The 18,994-nt window shown below is 40.4% G+C and overlaps 1 protein-coding gene across 3 annotated transcripts in view; it reads left to right on the forward strand.

Annotated features, from left to right (window-relative positions):
* The window catches only part of LOC126295333 (solute carrier family 35 member E2A-like), a 136,722-nt gene that overhangs the window by 45,260 nt on the left and 72,468 nt on the right, over positions 1–18,994 (forward strand). For all 3 annotated transcript variants that reach the window (XR_007552459.1, XM_049987801.1, XM_049987800.1), the window contains exon 3: positions 4,801–4,916. Coding sequence is in view for 2 of the 3 variants with exons in the window: in XM_049987801.1 (XP_049843758.1) it covers positions 4,801–4,916 (116 nt within the window). In the remaining variant the exon portion in view is untranslated. The remainder of the gene's footprint in view (positions 1–4,800; positions 4,917–18,994) is intronic.

An 18,994-nucleotide genomic window follows, 5' to 3' on the forward strand; every position in this document is an offset into this window, starting at 1 on the left:
ATGTCCTAGTTCATGAACCACGGGCAACATATGAGTGGCCAAGTAAGTGGTCCCGACAGTCGGGACACCAGTTCCTCTGGAATAAGGCTGGGCATCTCGGACATATTCTGAGTTGCGGTCACCTTTGTGCTCATACGGCAAAGACTACCAAATCCACCGGTTAGTCCTTCAACCATTAGGGGTAAAACCCAATGGTACTCGGGGCAAGTAAGGCTAGCAACCTGCTTCCCTGGTACTTTAAATATGATGCTGGCAACAATCAAAGCAAAATTACTATGCTCCAGACTGGACGCTGAAAGGCATAATCACTCTTAGATGATGATGATGATGATGATGATGATGATGATGATGATGATGATGATGATGATGATGATGATGATGATGATGATGATGATGACGACGACGACGACGATTCCTTTACTACTTGCTCAGGATACAGATTGAATAATATCGATGATTAGCTACAACCCTGTCTCACTCCCTTCTCAACCACTGCTTCCCTTTCAGGCACCTCAACTCTTACAACTGCTGTTTGGTTTCTGTACAAGTATTCTGTATTTTACTACTGCTACTCCTACCTTCAGAATCTTTCTCTAAACCTACAAATGCTGTGAATGTAGGGTTGTCTTTACATAACTTATCTTGTAAGATAAGTCATAGGGTTAGTATTGCCTTGCATGTTCCTACACTTGTCCGGAATCTGAACTGATCTTCCCCAAGGATGACTTTACCATTTTCTCCATTCTTCTGTAAGGAATTCGTATTAGTATTTTGCAAACATGCCTTATTAAACTGATAGTTCAGTAATTTTAACATCTTTCAACAACTGTTTCCTTTGGAATTTGAATTATTATATTCATCTTGAAATTTGAGGATATTTCGCCTGTCTCATACGTCTTGCACACCAGATTTTTGTCAGAGTTTTGTCATGGCTGGCTCTCCTAAGGCTATCAGTAGTTCTGACAGAATATCGTCTACCCCCGAGGCCTAGTTTTGACTTAGGTCTTGCTGAGCTCTGTCAAATTCTTCTTGCACTATCATATCTCACATCTCAGGTTCATCTATGTCCACTTCCCTTTCTATAATATTGCTTTCAAGCTTTCCTTTTATAGACCCTCTGTATATTCCTTCTACCTTTCAGCTTTCCCTTCTTTGTTTAAGAGTGGTTTTCATCGGAACTCTGGATATTCATACAGCTGTTTCTCTTTTCCCGAAAGGCAACTTTAACTTTCCTGTAGGCTGTATCTATCTTTCCCCAATGAAATATGCTTCTGAATCCTTACATTTGTCTTCTAGCCATTTGTGCTTAGCCATTTTGCACTTCCTGTCAATCTCATTTCTTAAATGTTTGTATTCAATTTCGCCTGCTGCATTTTTAAATTTTCTCCTTTCATCAGTTAAATTCAATGTGTCTTGCATTGTCCAAGTATTTCTACTAGGAATTGCATTTTTACCGATTTGATCCTCTACTGCTTTCACTATTTCATCTCGTAAAGTTACCCATTTGTTTTCTACTGTATTCCTTTCCCCAGTTCTAATCATATGTTGGCTAATGCTCCTTCTAATGCTCTCAAGAATCCCTGGTTTTTTCAACTTATCCAGGTCTCATCTCCTTAATTTATTAGCTTTTTGCAATTTCTTCAGTTCATAAGCAATAAATGGAGGTCAGAGTCCACATCTGCCCCTGATAATGTCTTACAAAAGCTGGTTCCTAAACCCCTGCCTAACCATTATATAATGAATCTGAAACCTTCTGGTGCCCTGAGGTCTCATCACTTATACGACCTTCCTTTATGATTCTTAAATAAAATACTAGCGATGATTAAATTATGCTGTGCACAAAATTCTACCAGGCAACTTCCATTTTTATTCCTCCCCCCACCCCCCCCCCCCCCCCCCCAAAAAAAAATCAATATTCACATACTACTATTCCTTCTCTTCCTTTTTCTACTACTGAACTCCAGTCCCCAATCAAAATTAAATTTTTGTCTTCTTTAACTATCTTAATAATTTCTTTTATCTCATAGTACATTTCTTCAATCTCTTTATCGTCTGCGGAGCTACTTGGCATGTAAACTTGTACTGCTGTGGTAGGCTTGGGCATTGTGTCTTAAGTTGGCTATAGTAATGCATTCACTATGCTGTTTGTAGTAGCTTATGTATGTTCCTATTTTCTTATTCACTCCTGCATGACCCCCATTTGATTTTGCTTTTATAACCCTCTATTCACGTGACCAGAAGTCCTGTTCCTCCTGCCATCAAACTTTAGTAATTCCCACTATATCTAGCTTTAACCTGTGCATTTCCTTTTTAAATTTTCTAACCTACCTGCCTGATTAAGGGATCTGGCATTCCATGCTCTGATCTGTAGGATGCCAGTTTTGTTTCTCCTCATACCGACACCCACCTTAGCAGTCCCCGCCCGGGGACTATTTTATCTCTGGAATGTTTTACCCAAGGGGTTGTTATCATCATTTAACCATACAATAGAGTTGCATGCGCTCGGGAAATATCACGGCTGTAGTTTCCCCTTGCTTTCCGCCGTTTGTGATACCAGCACAGCAAGGCCATTTTGGTTTATGTTAAAAGCCCAGATCAGTCAATTATCCAGACTTACCCCTGCAACTATTGAAAAGTTTGCTGCCCCTCTTCAGGAACCACATTTGTCGGACCTCTTAACAGATAGCCTTCCATTGTGGTTGCACCCATGGTACAGCTGTCTGTATAATTGAGCCACGCAAACCACTCCACCAATGGCAAGGTCTGTGGTTTGGGGGCGGGGGGCTTAAGTTTAAGCCTTTTCATCCCTGCATGGCCGCTGCAGCCAACAGCCCTTTCAATCTGTTTACTGCTTTCAAGCCTTGGTCTTCCTCTACAATTTTTACTACCTATGCTTCCCTTCATTACGAAGTTAATGATTCCTACACAGATTTAAGATGTGTCCTATCAACTGAGCCCTTCTCTTTTTTTAAGTCATGTCATGCCACTTTTTTTCTGTCTCTGTGTTTGTTCAGCACCTCTCTATTACTTATTGTAGTATACCCTTGCAATCTTCAGCCCTTTTCTTTAGCGTCACATCTCAGAATCTCCTTTTTTGAAGTGCTGATCATCCATGTTTCACTCCTGTATAGGGTGACATAAAGACAAATGCATTCAGATATATGTTCATGACACTTAAATCTGTATTCAGTGTTAACAAATTTTCCTTTCTCTAAAGTGCTTTAGTTCCCAGCCTGGATTTTATATCATTGCTACCTCATGTGTCATCAGTTATTTTGCAGGCAAAATAACGAAGTTTGTATACTAATTGTAGTATCTCATTGTCTAGTTTAATTCCCGCGACATCATCTGATTTAATGCAACTACATTCTACTGTACGAGAGATGTTCAATAAGTAATGCAACACATTTTTCTCTCGAACAACTTTGGTAGAAAAAATGTGGACTTTCTTACGGGACATCATGGAACATTCCCACTTCAGCCCATATAATTTCGTGAGGCTCCAGTAGATAGCAAAGCTGTATGTAGCCTTCAAAATGACATCTGTAACAGAGCTGCATTCAAAGCAGAGAGCTGTCATTGAGTTTCCTGTGGTGGAAAGGAAGAGCATAGCAGATATTCATAGGTGCTTGCAGCATTTCTACGGAGACCTGGCAGTGAACAAAACCACGGTGAGTAATTGACAGAGTCATCTGTCACCGTCGCGACCAGGTCGTGCAAACATGTCAGATCTCTGCATGCTGGCCGTTCGTACACAGGTGTGCTCTTGCAATGTTGTAGCACGCGAATACTCTTATTCGAGGTGATTGACAGATCACAATCAAATGCCTCACTGCGCAAGTGGACGTCTCTGCCAGTTTTGCTGAAAACACCAGTTAGAGTACTCAAAGGTGTATTCTTCTTTCACCCTACAGCCCTGATCACATACCTTCCAAGTGATTGAACCAATGAAGTGTGCATTCCCCAGGAAGCAGTATGAGGATGATGGGAGGGCTATTGATGCAGCAAGATGTCTGCTCTGACGTCGACCACTAGAATGGTACTGTGTGGGCGTACACGTCCTCCCAGTAATCTGGAATAAGGCTGTTGTATTGAAAGGAGATTATGTTGGAAAATATGGTTTTGTAGCCAAAAGAATGGGGAATGATATGGTGTATTGAAATCCTGAATAAAAGCTACCATTTTTCAGAAAAATTGTTGCTTTACACGTTGAATACCCCTCGCACTGCTTTCACTTTTGTCGATGTCCGTCTTATAAGCTAATGTAAAACACTCTTCATGCACCCAGCTTTTCTTCTGAGTACTTTGCTGTATGTGACAGAAATACAATTTCTTCAGCATACCTCAAAGTTTTTATTTATTCTCCTTGAACTTTTAAGTCCCTTTCCAAATTTCACATTGGTATCTTTCACAGCTTGCTCCATGTCTAGCTGCTTGACTGTAACTGTCCAATGAAACTGTTCTATTATAAGAGTACCGTAAAGAAATGAAACTGTCCAGATGACTATCGTGCTCGTCTGACGATCACATGAATGCTGCAACGTTGTTTCACTCTCTTTTGAACAACTGCTTCCTTTCATGCACTTCAAGTCACATAACTATAGTCTGGTTTCTGTACAAGCTGTACGTAATCTTTCCCTCTCTGTATTTTAATCACACTTCCTTCAGAATGTCAAAGAGTAGAATCCATTTTCAGAGAGTGGAATCCATACATTCCCTAGCTTCTAAGCGAAGTAATATACATAATGAATGCAGATTTGTACAAGGAGTGCCTTTCCCTCACCAGTAATCTGTCCACAGGTTCACGACAGTGATCTTAGGCCTGGTGGCTCTGAACTATGTTGCGGTGAGCTTCACAGAAACCATTAAGAGCTCCGCACCCCTCTTCACCGTCCTCATCTCCAGGTACCTGCTTGGTGAGTATGAAACATAGTGAGGTGAATACCACCACCTACTATAATTTCATTCCTAATTAAAGTAAGATTTTGTTTCTTTTCTACTCTCTTTTATGTACACAATACCTATGCCACGTAATCCAACTGTGCGGTTAATGTTTATGTGTGTTAAATGTCAATTTTATCGTTTATTTGCACGACAATTCTGTTTTTATACACTATGTGGTCAAAAGTATCCAAACACCTGGCTGAAAATGACTTAAAAGCTCGTGGCCCCCTTCATCGGTGATGTTGGAATTCAATATGGTGTTGGCCCACCCTTAGCCTTGATGACAGATTCCACTCTCGCAGTCATACGTTCGGTAAGGTGCCGGAAGGTTTCTTGGGGAATGGCAGCCCATTCTTCACTGAGGAGAGGTACCGACGTTGGTCGGTGAGGCCTGGCACGAAGTCGGCGTTCCAAAACATCCCAAAAGTGTTCTGTAGGATTCAGGTCAGGACTCTGTTCAGGCCAGTCATTACAGGGATGTTACTGTCGTGTAACCAGTCCGCCACAGGCCGTGTATTATGAACAGGTGCGCGATGTTGAAAGATGCAATCGCCATCCCTGAATTGATATTCAACAGTGGGAAGCAAGAAGGTGCTTAAAACATCAATGTAGGCCTGTGCTGTGATAGTGCCATACAAAACAACACAGGGTGCAAGCCCCCTCCACGAAAATCACGACCACACCATGACAGCACCAACTCCGAATTTTACTGTTGGCATTACACACACTCGCAGATGACATGCACCGGGCATTCGCCATACCCACACCCTGCCATCGGATGGCCACATTGTGTACTGTGATTCGCCACTCCACACAACATTTTTCCACTGTTCAATCGTTCCATGTTTACGCTCCTTACACCAAGTGAGGCGTTGTTTGGCATTTACCGGCGTGATGTGTGGCTTATGAGCAGCCACTCGACCATGAAATCCAAGTTTTCTCACCTCCCGCCGAACTGTCACAGAACTTGCAGTGGATCCTGATGCAGTTTGGAATTCCAGTGTGATGGTCTGGATAGATGTCTGCCTGTTACAGATTATGACCACCTTCATCTGTCGGCATTCTCTGTCAGTCGACAGATGAGGTCAGCCTGTACACTTTTGTACTGTATGTGTCCCTTCAAATTTCCACTTCACTATCACATCAGAAACAGTGGACCTAGAGATGATTAGAAATGAGGAAAACTCGCGTACAGACGTATGACACAAGTGACACCGAATCACCTGACCACGTTCAAAGTCAGTGAGTTCGGCGGAGCGCCCCATTCTGCTCTCTCACGATGTCTAATGACTACTGAGGTCGCTGGTGTGTAGTACCTGGCAGTAGATGGCAGCACAATGCACCTAATATGAAAAAGTCTATTTGTTTTGGGTGTCCAGATACTTTTGATCACATTGTGTGTGATGTAATCAGACTGCAGAAGGGAATGTTAGTGGAAAAGTCTGTGACATGCCATATTTATTCTTGACCACTGAATTACATTTTTTTTTTCTTCCCATATAGTGTGTGATGATCTGCTGTCTGCATTTGACGTAATGTCCTCTGGAGCATAAAAATAATGTTCTGTACTTTAACTGCAATACAGTGTTGAGCCCCGGTTGAGTGTGCTACTCCTTACTTTTGATTATTTGTGCAAAAAATGATTAAATGAAAGAAGAGACATACAATAATTCATTTTTAGTTGTAGATTAGTGTTTCCATTTAGTTTGTTGACACTGCTAATGACAAAACTAGTACCAATTGCCCAACAACTTGTAATACTTGCATCTTGCTTGCTTTCCCAATATCCTATCCCAAATGTTAATTTAATCAACATTTTTAACAAACTCCCACTTCATCTCACTGGTCCCTTCAGTGCTGCTATCCAGCCCACACTCGGACACTGCCCTTGTATTCCTCATGCCAGCTGCTCTGTCCTGTGTCATGCGCAGTGATAATCCACACAGCCCCCCAAAGCTGTAAAACATGCACCCTTTTTGTGATTGTCACAGGAGCATAGTAGTCTTCAGGACAGTTTCTTTTCATTGTGGTAGTTTTATAATAGAACAGTTGCATCAGACAGTTATTATCAAACGATTTGAAAGAGCACTGAATTTAGGGTTGAATTTAAATATTCATCAATATTTAAAGAATTTTAAAAATCTGTGCATTAAGAAAAAGGTGCTGACAGATGTGAAAATTACCGAACTATCAGTTTAATAAGTCACAGCTGCAAAATACTAATGCGAATTCTTTAGAGACGAATGGAAAAACTGGTAGATGCGGACCTCAGGGAGGATCAGTTTGGATTACGTAGAAATGTTGGAACACGTGAGGCAATACTGACCTTGCGACTTATCTTAGAAGAATGATTAAGGAAAGGCAAACCTACGTTTCTAGCATTTCTAGACTTAGAGAAAGCTTTTGACAATGTTGACTGGAATACTCTCTTTCAAATTCTGAAGGTGGCAGGGGTAAAATACAGGGAGCGAAAGGCTATTTACAATTTGTACAGAAACCAGATGGCAGTCATAAGAGTCGAGGGGCATGAAAGGGAAGCAGTGGTTGGAAAAGGAGTGAGACAGGGCTGTAGCCTCTCCCCGATGTTATTCAATCTGTATATTGAGCAAGCAGTAAAGTAAACAAAAGAAAAATTTGGAGTAGGTATTAAAATCCATGGAGAAGAAGTAAAAACTTTGAGGTTCGCCGATGACGTAATTCTGTCAGAGACGGCAAAGGACTTAGAAGAGCAGTTGAACGGAATGGACAGTGTCTTGAAAGGAGGATATAAGATGAACATCAACAAAAGCAAAACGAGGATAATGGAATGTAGTCAAATTAAATCTGGTGATGCTGAGGGAATTAGATTAGGAAATGAGACACTTAAAGTAGTAAAGGAGTTTTGCTATTTGGGGAGCAAAATAACTGATGATGGTCGAAGTAGAGAGGATATAAAATGTAGATTGGCAATGGCAACAAAAGCGTTTATGAAGAAGAGAAATTTGTTAACATCGAATATAGATTTATGTATCAGGAAGTCGTTTCTGAAAGTATTTGTATGGAGTGTAGCCATGTATGGAAATGAAACATGGACGATAAATAGTTTGGACAAGAAGAGAGTAGAAGCTTTCGAAATGTGATGCTACAGAAGAATGCTGAAGATTAGATGGGTAGATCAAATAACTAACGAGGAGGTATTGAATAGGATTGGGGAGAAGAGAAGTTTGTGGCACAACTTGACTAGAAGAAGGGATCGGTTGGTAGGGCATGTTCTGAGGCATCAATGGATCACAAATTTAGCATTGGAGGGCAGCGTGGAGGGTAAAAATCGTAGAGGGAGACCAAGAGATGAATACACTAAGCAGATTCAGAAGGATGTAGGCTGCAGTAGGTACTGGGAGATGAAGAGGCTTGCACAGGATAGAGTGGCATGGAGAGCTGCATCAAACCAGTCTCAGGACTGAAGACAACAACAACAAAAACAAGAAAAAGTTGAGATGACAATCAACGTCTGCAAGGATTAAGTTGCCATACACTGTGTATAAATGTGAAATCTCCCAATTTTTATTCCTCTGGAATATTGGTTCCGAATGGGGCCAGTATTTCCCACCAGTGGGTATTTGCAGAGATCAAAGTGATGTGTTCACAGAGTTCATTGGTAAACGTAGAAATGATGGGGAATAAAACTGGGTGGCAGACTTCAGATTTGGCAATTGCAGGTGTGGAAACAAATGATGATTTCACTGTTAAATTGCCGGAATTTGGAGGCACTTACATTGGACTATACAATTAGATTTCATGATAACCTTAACACGATCGTTCCAGATTGGGTACTAGAATCCTTGTCAAGCCCACAAATGCCATAGATATGACGGAGGGAGGACTTGATGGAATTGTCAATAAATGAAGTGCTGAAATTGAAATTAAAAAAATGGATATCAAGAATTTGGGTTTCAAAGGCAAATTCATGTATCACATCCACCTATATTGGCTGCAGCTACAAAGTTTTTCATTGCATTCCCATCATCATACTAACCCATAAGAGAATTTAGTGTAGTTCACAATTTGCCGACACAGGAAAACAGTGGCAATAGTGGAATGTGGCAAATTAAATTGGTGATGACAATTATTGACACCATATATGGCATCAACCTCAGGGCTCTCGCCAATCATATTATATTATTGTTTTTATTAATACATATTTGTTAGTAGTGTTCTCATCTTTTAATAATTTTATTTAAAAACTGTGACCTTTTTTCCAGTAGAAATAATATCCTTCATCCCAGAGAAACACCATGGAATCAATGTAGGAAAACAAGTGCTATGATATGGAAAAGCTGGAAAACTGTGAGAATTGTAATTTATGCATTGCAACTCCCTCCCACTCTCGTGGAAAGGGTGTTGTAAACCAGGGTAGGGAACTTTATAGCATTCCTGTTGGGTTGGATCTGGGATTAATTAATTAATGAAGATTTAATGTTGTTTTCCTTAACCTCTTACTTTGTTCAACCGTTGCCTTGGATGTGGCGATAAGACAGTGTCCTCCTTGCTCTGGAGGGAAGTGCAGCACTGCAACTTTTAGTTTTGTTGAAAAAGTATGCAGACAACTATTGTATAAATATGTTGTGCACAAGCATATACAGTATACTTTCAATTACATTAAATGTCAAATCAGAATGCTCATCATAAAAGCTCCAGAGCTTTATACAAGGTGCCCTGTCATCAGAATGACATTCCATTAACAGTTCATTTGTTGGCATACAGTGATAACCTTTGTCAGTGTTATATACCTGTATATTCTGAGATGATGCACTTACCCAGTAGGGGCCGGTGATGCCAGGAGCTCGTATTCTCATTTGTACTGGTACTTCCTCTCACACAGTCACCACAATTGCTATCCCGTCTTCAAGTCACATATTGTCCCCCTCATATTCTCCACATGAAAATAAAATAACAGGTCTGCACAATACATTACTGTTCTCTATGCTAACTTGTTTTAGGATTTTTATTCACAAGTGTCATTCACTGGTAAGTATACATAGGGATATATGTGTGTCCTCTGGAGTGGTATGTAACACCGCAACATGTGCTGTAGAGTAGATCCTGCAACTTGGGTTAAGAGTATACACAAAGCAAAGAGGAGTAGCACAAAATCTCTCCTGAAACAGAACACCAGTCTAATGAAAATGTGCAGCTGCGTAACCATCGAGCCAGAATCTGTCATATTGTAAAGTATCCCTGCCTTTTGTCACCCTATTCTGTTTGTTTCCCTTTAGTCTCATTTGCTTAGCTTATCCTATTATTTCTGGCTCTCCCTTTGGCTGATCAACCTTTCCAAATTTGATTCCTACTGTTTTCCTCCGACATATTCCTGTTACTCTCATCTGACAAGAGTGTAATGAGAAAATTGTTTAGCACCGTATTAATAAGACTGACATTTCTTAAATTTTGTATATTTGTTATTAACATTATTATTCACTTTGGGCTCTACAGACGGCATTTTCTTTGTAACCAGTTTACTTTTATTCTCTCAAGATGGGAACTTTTCCTGGCATTTAACAAAGTTCCAGTTTGCTTGCAAGCCACTGTGGAGTGCATGGCAGAGGGTACTTCCCATTGCACCAGTTGTTAGGGCTTCTTCCCATTCCATTTCCATATACAACGTGGCAAAAGTGCCCGCTTAAATGCCTATGTGTGTGCCATTATTAGTTTAATCTTGCCTTCACGGTTATTGTGGGAGTGATATGTTGTGGTCTTTAGTACACTCGAAGACAAAAGAGACGACACGTTGAGAAGGAATTATCCAAATGGGAAGGAAAAGTGGTAGACATGAAGTCCATGTACAGACAAACAATTGATTACAATTTCAGAAAAATTGGATGATCTATTCAAGAGAAACAGCTTTGCAAATAGGGCAAGTCAATAAGGTGTTGGTCCTCCCCTGGCTCTCGCGAAAGCAATTACATGGCTTGGCATTGATCGATTGAGTTGTCGGATGTCCTCCTGAGGGATACGTGCCCAATTCTGTCCAATTGGTGCATTAGATCCTCGACATCCTGAAATGATTGGAGGGCCCTACCCATAATGCTCCAAATGTTCTGAACTGGAGAGAGAGCCAGCAACCTTACTGGCTTAGGTTGGGCCTGACAAGCAATAGAAATTCTTGCCGTCTGTGGGCAGCTGTTACCTTGCTGAAAAGTAAGCCCAGGACAGCTTGCCATAAAAGGCAACAAAACGCTGTGGAATATGAAACTTCCTGACAGATTAAAATGGTGTGCCGGACCGAGACTCGAACTTGGGACCTTTGCCTTTCGTGGGCAACTGTTCTACCATCTGAGCTACCCAAGCACGACTCACGACCCGTCCTCACAGCTTCGATTCTGCCAGTACCTCCTCTCCTAGCTTCCAAACTTCCTTTCTTCCAGGAGTGCTAGTTCGGCAAGGTTCACAGAAGAGCTTCTGTGAAGTTTGGGAGGTAGGAGATGAGGTACTGGCAGAATTGATGCTGTGAGTACAGGTCGTCAGTCGTGCTTGGGTAGCTCAGTTGGTAGAGCACTTGCCCACGAAAGGCCAAGGTCTCGAGTTCGAGTCTCTGTCTGGCACACAGTTTTAATCTATCAGGAAATTTCATATCAGTGCACACTCCGCTGCAGAGTGAAAATCTCATCCTGGTGTGGAATATTGTCAATGTGCTATTGAGCAGTGAGGCTGCCGCAGGTGACACATGAAGTTGTCCTCCTGTGAAAAGAAATTATACCCCAGACCATCATTCCTCGTTGCCAACTGTGTGGTGGGTGATGTCAGGTCAGTAGGTCACTGCTGTCCGGGGTGTCTCCAGACATCTTAACTGATCATCGGTGCTCATCTTGGAGCGGAACTCATCATGAAGACAATTCTATGCCAGTCAGTTAGATTGTAGGCCAAACACACATCTGGACAGTGGTGAGTTTGTCTGTACATGTATGTCTCATGTACTGATTTCTGTCTCATTAGGGTAGTTCATTCGTGGTGCATTTTTTTCTTAGAGTGTCCGCTCCCAGATTCCTCACTACACATCATGAAGGAACTACCCTAATGAGACAGAAATCAGTACATGTGACATACATGTACAGACAAACTTGGATGTTTGTAACTAAGATTTTGTGTAATAGTATACATCTCTCTCAAAGTATTTGCCACTTCAGTTTTCTCAACATTTCCCAAATGCTCTGCTGTGGATCAAAGAAACGTGACCATTCGTGTTGCCTTTCTTTGTATATCTTCAGTTTCCCCATTAATCCTATTTCGTAATGGTATGTCTCACACACTTCAGCAGTGTTCTGAGATGGGATGCACAAGTGTTTTGCAAGTGGTCCCTTTTGTTGACTGTCAGTGGACCAAAGTCTGCTACTTGCTTTGCCTAGATCAGAGCCTGCATGATTGTTCCATTTAATATCTCTACAAATTATTAAAATCAGGTAAATGTATGATTTTAGTGATTTCAGTTGTGACTTATTGGTATTGTAGTCATGACAAACTTCACCCTCTTCACAACATAAGATAGGACTGCATATTTGTGCAGCCTTTTCCATGCAGTATTTCATAACAGATACCTACATCATCTGCAAAAAGTATGCCGTTACTATTAATATTGTCAACAAGTTTATTAATATATAACAATAAATTAGTATAAAATTGGCAGAACTTGATAATACACCAATTATTTCATGAAATCTAGTTACAAAGTTTCAGAAATATTTAATAGTAATCTGATTTTTTTTGCAGATAATGCAATTACATATAACGAAGTACTGTTTGATAAAAGCTGCAGGAATATGCAATCAGAACTTGATGAGATTTCAAAGTGATGCAAAAAGAGGGATCTTGCTTTGAATATACAGAAATGTAAAATTGTGATCTTCACAAAATGAAAGAAAAAGTAGTATTTTATGACTTCAGTCTCAATGAATCACAATCAGAATTGATTACCAGTCTGTACAGATATTAAAGGGGATGCAGTATTAGGCTGAGTCATAGGCAAAGCAGATGACAGACTTCATTCCTTAGTACGATACTAGAAAAATTCAGTTAGTCTACAAAGGAGATTGCTTAGAAGACACTTGTGCAATCTGTACTAGAATATATGTCAAGTGTGTGGGACCTATATTATAACACAAGATGCTGAATGTATAGAAAGAAAGGCAGCACAAATGGTCACAAATTTGTTTGACCCATGAAAATGTCAAAAAACCTGAAATGACAGACAGTCAAAGATATGCACCGTCTGTTGCATGAAAGTCTACTCACAAGCTATGTATCACTCCTGTAGGAACTGTGAAGATGAGAAGATGAGATTAGACTAATTATGCAAGAGATGTTTAAGCAGTCATTCTTCCTTTGCTCCATACACGATTGGAATGGGGCGAAACCCAAACATGGGGTACAATGGGATTTCTCCTCTGCCAGGCACTGCACATTGATTAGCATGTACATACAGATTTAGAACTGCCAATCATTACAGCCAACTGAAAATTCAGTGCAAGGCATTGTACATTTCATTATGATCATCCAGTGTCAGCACTTACAAAACTTTACGCCGGATTAACTGTGTACGTTGTACTGGGACTTGAAACTGGAACCTTTGCCTTTCACAGGCAAGTGCTCAAATGACTGAGCTATCCAGATGTGACTCATGGCCCACCTCTGAGGTCACTATTAATATTGTCTGCGAAGTCGCCGATGCACGACATGAAAAGCAATGGCTCCAACTCACTTTCCTGGGGCCCACCTAAAATTTCATCTATCACGTCGGTGACTCTCCATCCTAGATAAGGTCCTAAGTTCTCTCTACCAAGAAACCTACAATCCAGTCACCAATTTATATTTCATACCCATACCCCATATGATCATAGTTTTGCTTATAATCATTGGTGTGACATACTAATTCAGAAACTTTTTCAAAGTCTAGAAAAATTCCCTCTGCCCAAGTGGCATGATTAATCACTTTCTGGGTGTCATATGAGGAAAGCAAAAGTTGGATTTTACATTGCCAGTGTTTTGGAGATCCATGCTGATGGGTGCGGAGGCTGTTGTTTTGTTGACAATACGTAACTGCTTGGTCCCCAATGCTGCTTGTGACACCATTTCTGACACTAGAGGAAGGCTTGAACCAGAGATTTTGACATTCTGTGGCAAGCTAGGCTGCAACTTCCTACATGTGTGCAATAGAGTTGAGAACTTTAGAATTCCTTTAAATCAGGGTCATGAGCACGATGTATGTGCGGGTCGAGACTTGGCCTGTCGGCTTTGTTCAATACTTGAAGCAAGCCCACGAATAACACTGTACAGCATATTTTGACATTTTGTTGAATCTTGTGGAGTAATTATGTGTACAGCAGTCTGCATCGCTTGCTGTAGTAGCTGACCTACTTACTGTGCGATGGCAGCACGAGACAGTGAGGAGAGAGATGCAGTTTCTGTGCCTCTGTGTGAACAGTGCTGTATGTTTCAAGAATGGTGGAGTGTAGCAAGGTGACACTTACCACAAGTGGTTTTAAACGTGCAAATAATGCGTGGAAAAGGGAAGTCAACTTCGGTAATTGGCAGGATGTTAAGAGGAAAAGACTTTGTGATGCTGGATTGGAACATAAATCAGCCTCCAGTGCAGATGAGTGGAATAACACAGTATTGGTTTCCTAAAGGCGTATGTCTATAGAGCGTCGGTGCCCTGTTCAGCAGCGTATGTGCCCTGTAGAGTACATGGCTCTAACGATGTACATTATGTGCATCTTTTGGAAACATCACAGTAAAAATATGTAACATGCGTAGAATTAACTGCAGTTCTGTCGTTATCATCGACAAAAAAATATAATACAGTCTGAGCTCTGCTGTATTATTAAAAGAGAATGTGAAATATGATAATTCATTTGAATATTAGGTAGTAATATTGACTGTACAATTCAGGATCATGTATGCAGCGCAGAAGTTTGTTGAAAAGAAGGGTGCAAAGACATAAACCTGGAAATTAAGTTAAAGCGGTATGAAGAATATCACGCCTTGATGCACGATAAGCAGTCCATTTACCTGATAAACTCCATGGAAGTAGATATGTCCCCTAGACGAAAGTAAGGTAAGACTGGCATTATTTCATGGAAACAAGCTGCTTTCGAATAGGAAGTCCAGGCAAAAAAAAAAAAGTGTTTCAAAAACATTGTTTGACATATTCTGCATCACCTGGCAATGAATAAAGACTTTCAACATAAACTGAAAGGTGGAATGACCACTGCTAAAGATGGTCAAGGAAAACATTTCAGTAGGCCACATGCCATATCAAATGATGAAAGGACTCTGATTTGGGAACACATTTCAAGTTTCCCAAAGCAGATGAGCCATTACAGCTGGAATAAATGTTCAAAAGAATGTCTGTACCTCAGTCTCAACCTCTGGAGAAAGTATAGATTCTTTATGATTGCAACTTAAGATGAAATAGAAGCGTACAACATTGAACTTGAGAATCAGTTGTGTCACACAAAAGCAGACCAAGTATACAGAGCGCTAAAATAAATAAATAAATTACAGAAGAGGCTAAAAGGAACAGTATAAATGTCATATGTGCTGACTCACAACAGGTTTTACTTTGTTCTGCATTGACGCTTTCCACAATATTCTGCCAGAGACAGCTGCCATCATATTATTTCACAGTTCATGACATTGGTACTGGAAACAACACAGTAAATTTGTGAAATGAATCCATCGCAAGGAGAGGTTCAGCCAAAATAGTTTCTAATTAAGTTTTTGATACTTGAAGAAGGTGTGGAATGCAAACTAATTGTATGGTCTGACCGCTTTGTCAGACAGAACAGTAACTGGAGGATTTTAGAGCTCTATTTCTATTTCATATGCTGCAATTATTTTACAGAAATACATCAGAAGTTTTTATGTTTGATTCCCAGTTTCCTACGTTGTGACAGTGACATCACAATAATCAAGAAAAGAAAGAAAGGGTCAAAGGTCATGATTCCTTTCGAATGGCAGCATGTCATTGCATAGGCCTTTGTCTATTTGTTGAAACTGACCATTCAGGGGATGATGATGGAAGACTTCCAGGGTATAGGATTCGGTGAGTTGGTTTGCGAAACGCCAACTGCTTTGAAAATTACTGATGTACCCTGGTTGAAGCTATGTAGTGACAATCCTCAAGGTATATGCGTGTGCCGTAATTTCTACATGCATTGTCCATGGGAAAGACATTGCATTGCAAAACATGGTTGTGAACAAGAAGTATAAAAAAAAAAATTCTATTGCCTTTTGGTTTTGGATTGCTATGCAGTGGGGCACTGAAACTTTGTGAGGAGAAGAAGAGTGATCTGTTGGACATGATGAAATATATGGAGCCAAAATACAGTCATTTTTACAAAAACCTGCAGTGTCACAACTGAGTTTAATGTCCCAGATTTGTGTCTCAACCAAAGTAACCAGTATACAATAAATATCAATTTGTATCTTGTTACAATTTTCTTTCTTACAACTTTTGGATTCTAGGCAGCCGTATCATCGCACCAAAGTACAGAGTGATTGGAAATAATGCTGCATATCCTTTGCTGTAAAGCACGTGTTTCATTTTAATACTTACTTACTTATTTTCAAAAACACCATGCTTAGCACTATTTTACGAAGCACAATCAAGTTTTTTCAACACTCTATATTCACAAACAATACATATCTGCTTTTACAATATTATTTGGCAATAATTCTCTGGAATTAGCAATTTTTGTCGATTTCCTAAAAACTGCAAAATGTGTCATACAGCATTATTTGTGCACGCACTTCGCTTCTTGGAAGTATTGAGCAACATTTCATTTAGCAACATGATGCAGCATTTTTCAGTTGGCAAGATTTTTTTTCAGTTCAGGAGAATCATAGTGTCAGCGCTGTTTATCCTTCGTTACTCATGTGTGATGTGAACGTAGTTCACAGGTACAGAGCCTGCCTGCACAAAAAGGGACAGCCTAGCACTCTATCATCACAAGTTTTTAAAAATGAATGGGAATGACAGGATAGAAGGATAAGGATTCTCAGTATGTTTTATGCGATGTAGTTGTATAGTTAACGGGCAACACAAATTTGTTGTGGAATGACATTACAGCACCACACAAAGATTTAGGTGGTGGTGGTGGTGATGGTGGTGGTGGTGGTGGAGATGATGATGATGAAAGACAAAAAATTACATCAGTTGACAGATGGGATTCATTGTTCTAGACAGTTCTTCATACTACATTTGTAAGCGTAGAGTACTTGGTGAAATTGGTAGTGAATATAGTAAATTCTCCGAAACTACTCATAGAAGTCTGGTGTCAGTTTCAACAGTTTTCAGTGGACTTGAAGAAAGAGTGTGGAGACTTTATATATTACTACAAGGTCTACTGTTTAAGTCACAGAGCGTGTCTCGAATGATTTTTCAATTTAGAAATGGGTTGTAGACCTCAAATTTTAAGCGGACTTGACTGCACACTGCCCACAGTAACGCATTTCAAGGTGGGAGACAACTTATTGCTGATTTGGTGGTGTCGCATTTACAGAGGAAATCAAACAGTAGAAGGGACAAATTCTGGCCAAAAAACACTGTCCATTGTCATAAGCTCACCGATCTTAAAAGAAAATGAATGTTTTGAGGAAGTCATTGTGGCCTTAAAATAATTACAAGGGTAGTTTTCTAAACGTTTTGAAGACACTGCCAACCACACACCAGTTTTCTAGTTGTTTTCGAGACCGTTTGCCGTTTCAGTTGAAAGCGACCGAGTGAGGTGGCACAGTGGTTACCACACTGAACTCACATTCGGGAAGACGACTCTTCAATCCCGCGTCCGGCCACCCTAATTTAGATTTTCCGTGATTTCCCTAAATCACTTCAGGCAAATGCCAGGATGGTTCGTTTGTAAGGGCACGGCTGAGTTCCTTCCCCGTCCTTCTCTAATCCAGTGAGACCAATTACCTCGCTGTTTGGCCTCCTCCCCCAGATCAACCCAATCAGTTGAAAATGCCCCTAGGTATGCGCAGACAGAACTGATTGTCTGCACTGTAATTCCTGCTTAAATGACAAATTACTTTATGTTTATAATGCGATATGCATGAATATCAAGAGCTCAGATGGAAACCCAGTTCTAAGCAATGAAGGGAAACCACAAAGGTAGAAGGAGTATATAGAGGGTCTATACAAGTGCGGTGTACTTGAAGGTGATATTATGGAATAGGAAGAGGATGTAGATGAATATGAAATGGGAGGTATGATACTGCATGAAGAGTTTGACAGAGCACTGAAAGACCTAAGGCGAAACAAGGCCCAGGGAGTGGACAACATTCCATTAGAACTACTGACAGCCTTGGGAGAGCCAGCCCTGACAAAACTCTACCATCTGGTGAGCAAGATGGATGAGACGGGCGAAAAACCCTCAGATTTCAAGGAGAATATAATAATTCCAATCCCAAAGAAAGCAGGTGTTGGCATATGTGAAAATTACTGAACTATCAGTTTAATAAGCCATGGCTGCAAAATACTAACACGAATTCTTTACAGACAAATTGAAAAACTGGTAGAAGCCAACCTCGGGGAAGATAAGTTTGGTTTCCTTAGGAAGGTTGGAACACGTGAGGCAATACTGACCCTATGACTTAGAAAATAGATTAAGGAAAGGCAAACCTGCGTTTCTAGCATTTGTAGACTTAGAGAAAGCTTTTGGCAATATTGACTGGAATACTCTCTTTCAAATTCTGAAGGTGGCAGGGGTAAAACACAGGGACCAAAAGGCTATTTACTATTTGTGCAGAAACCAGATGGCAGTTGGAAGAGTCGAGGGGCATGAAAGGGAAGCAGTGGTTGGGAAGGGAGTGAGACAGAGTTGTAGCCTCTCCTCGATGTTATTCAATCTGTATATTGACCAAGCAGTAAAGAAAACAAAAGAAAAATTCGGAGTAGATATTAAAATTCATGGAGAAGAAATAAAAACTTTGAGGCTCGCCGATGACATTGTAATTCTGTCAGAGACAGCAAAGGATTTGGAAGAGCAGCTTAACGGAATGGACAGGAAAGGAGAAT

The sequence above is a fragment of the Schistocerca gregaria genome, chromosome 11, assembly GCF_023897955.1.
Source record: "Schistocerca gregaria isolate iqSchGreg1 chromosome 11, iqSchGreg1.2, whole genome shotgun sequence".
Lineage (NCBI taxonomy): Eukaryota > Metazoa > Arthropoda > Insecta > Orthoptera > Acrididae > Schistocerca > Schistocerca gregaria.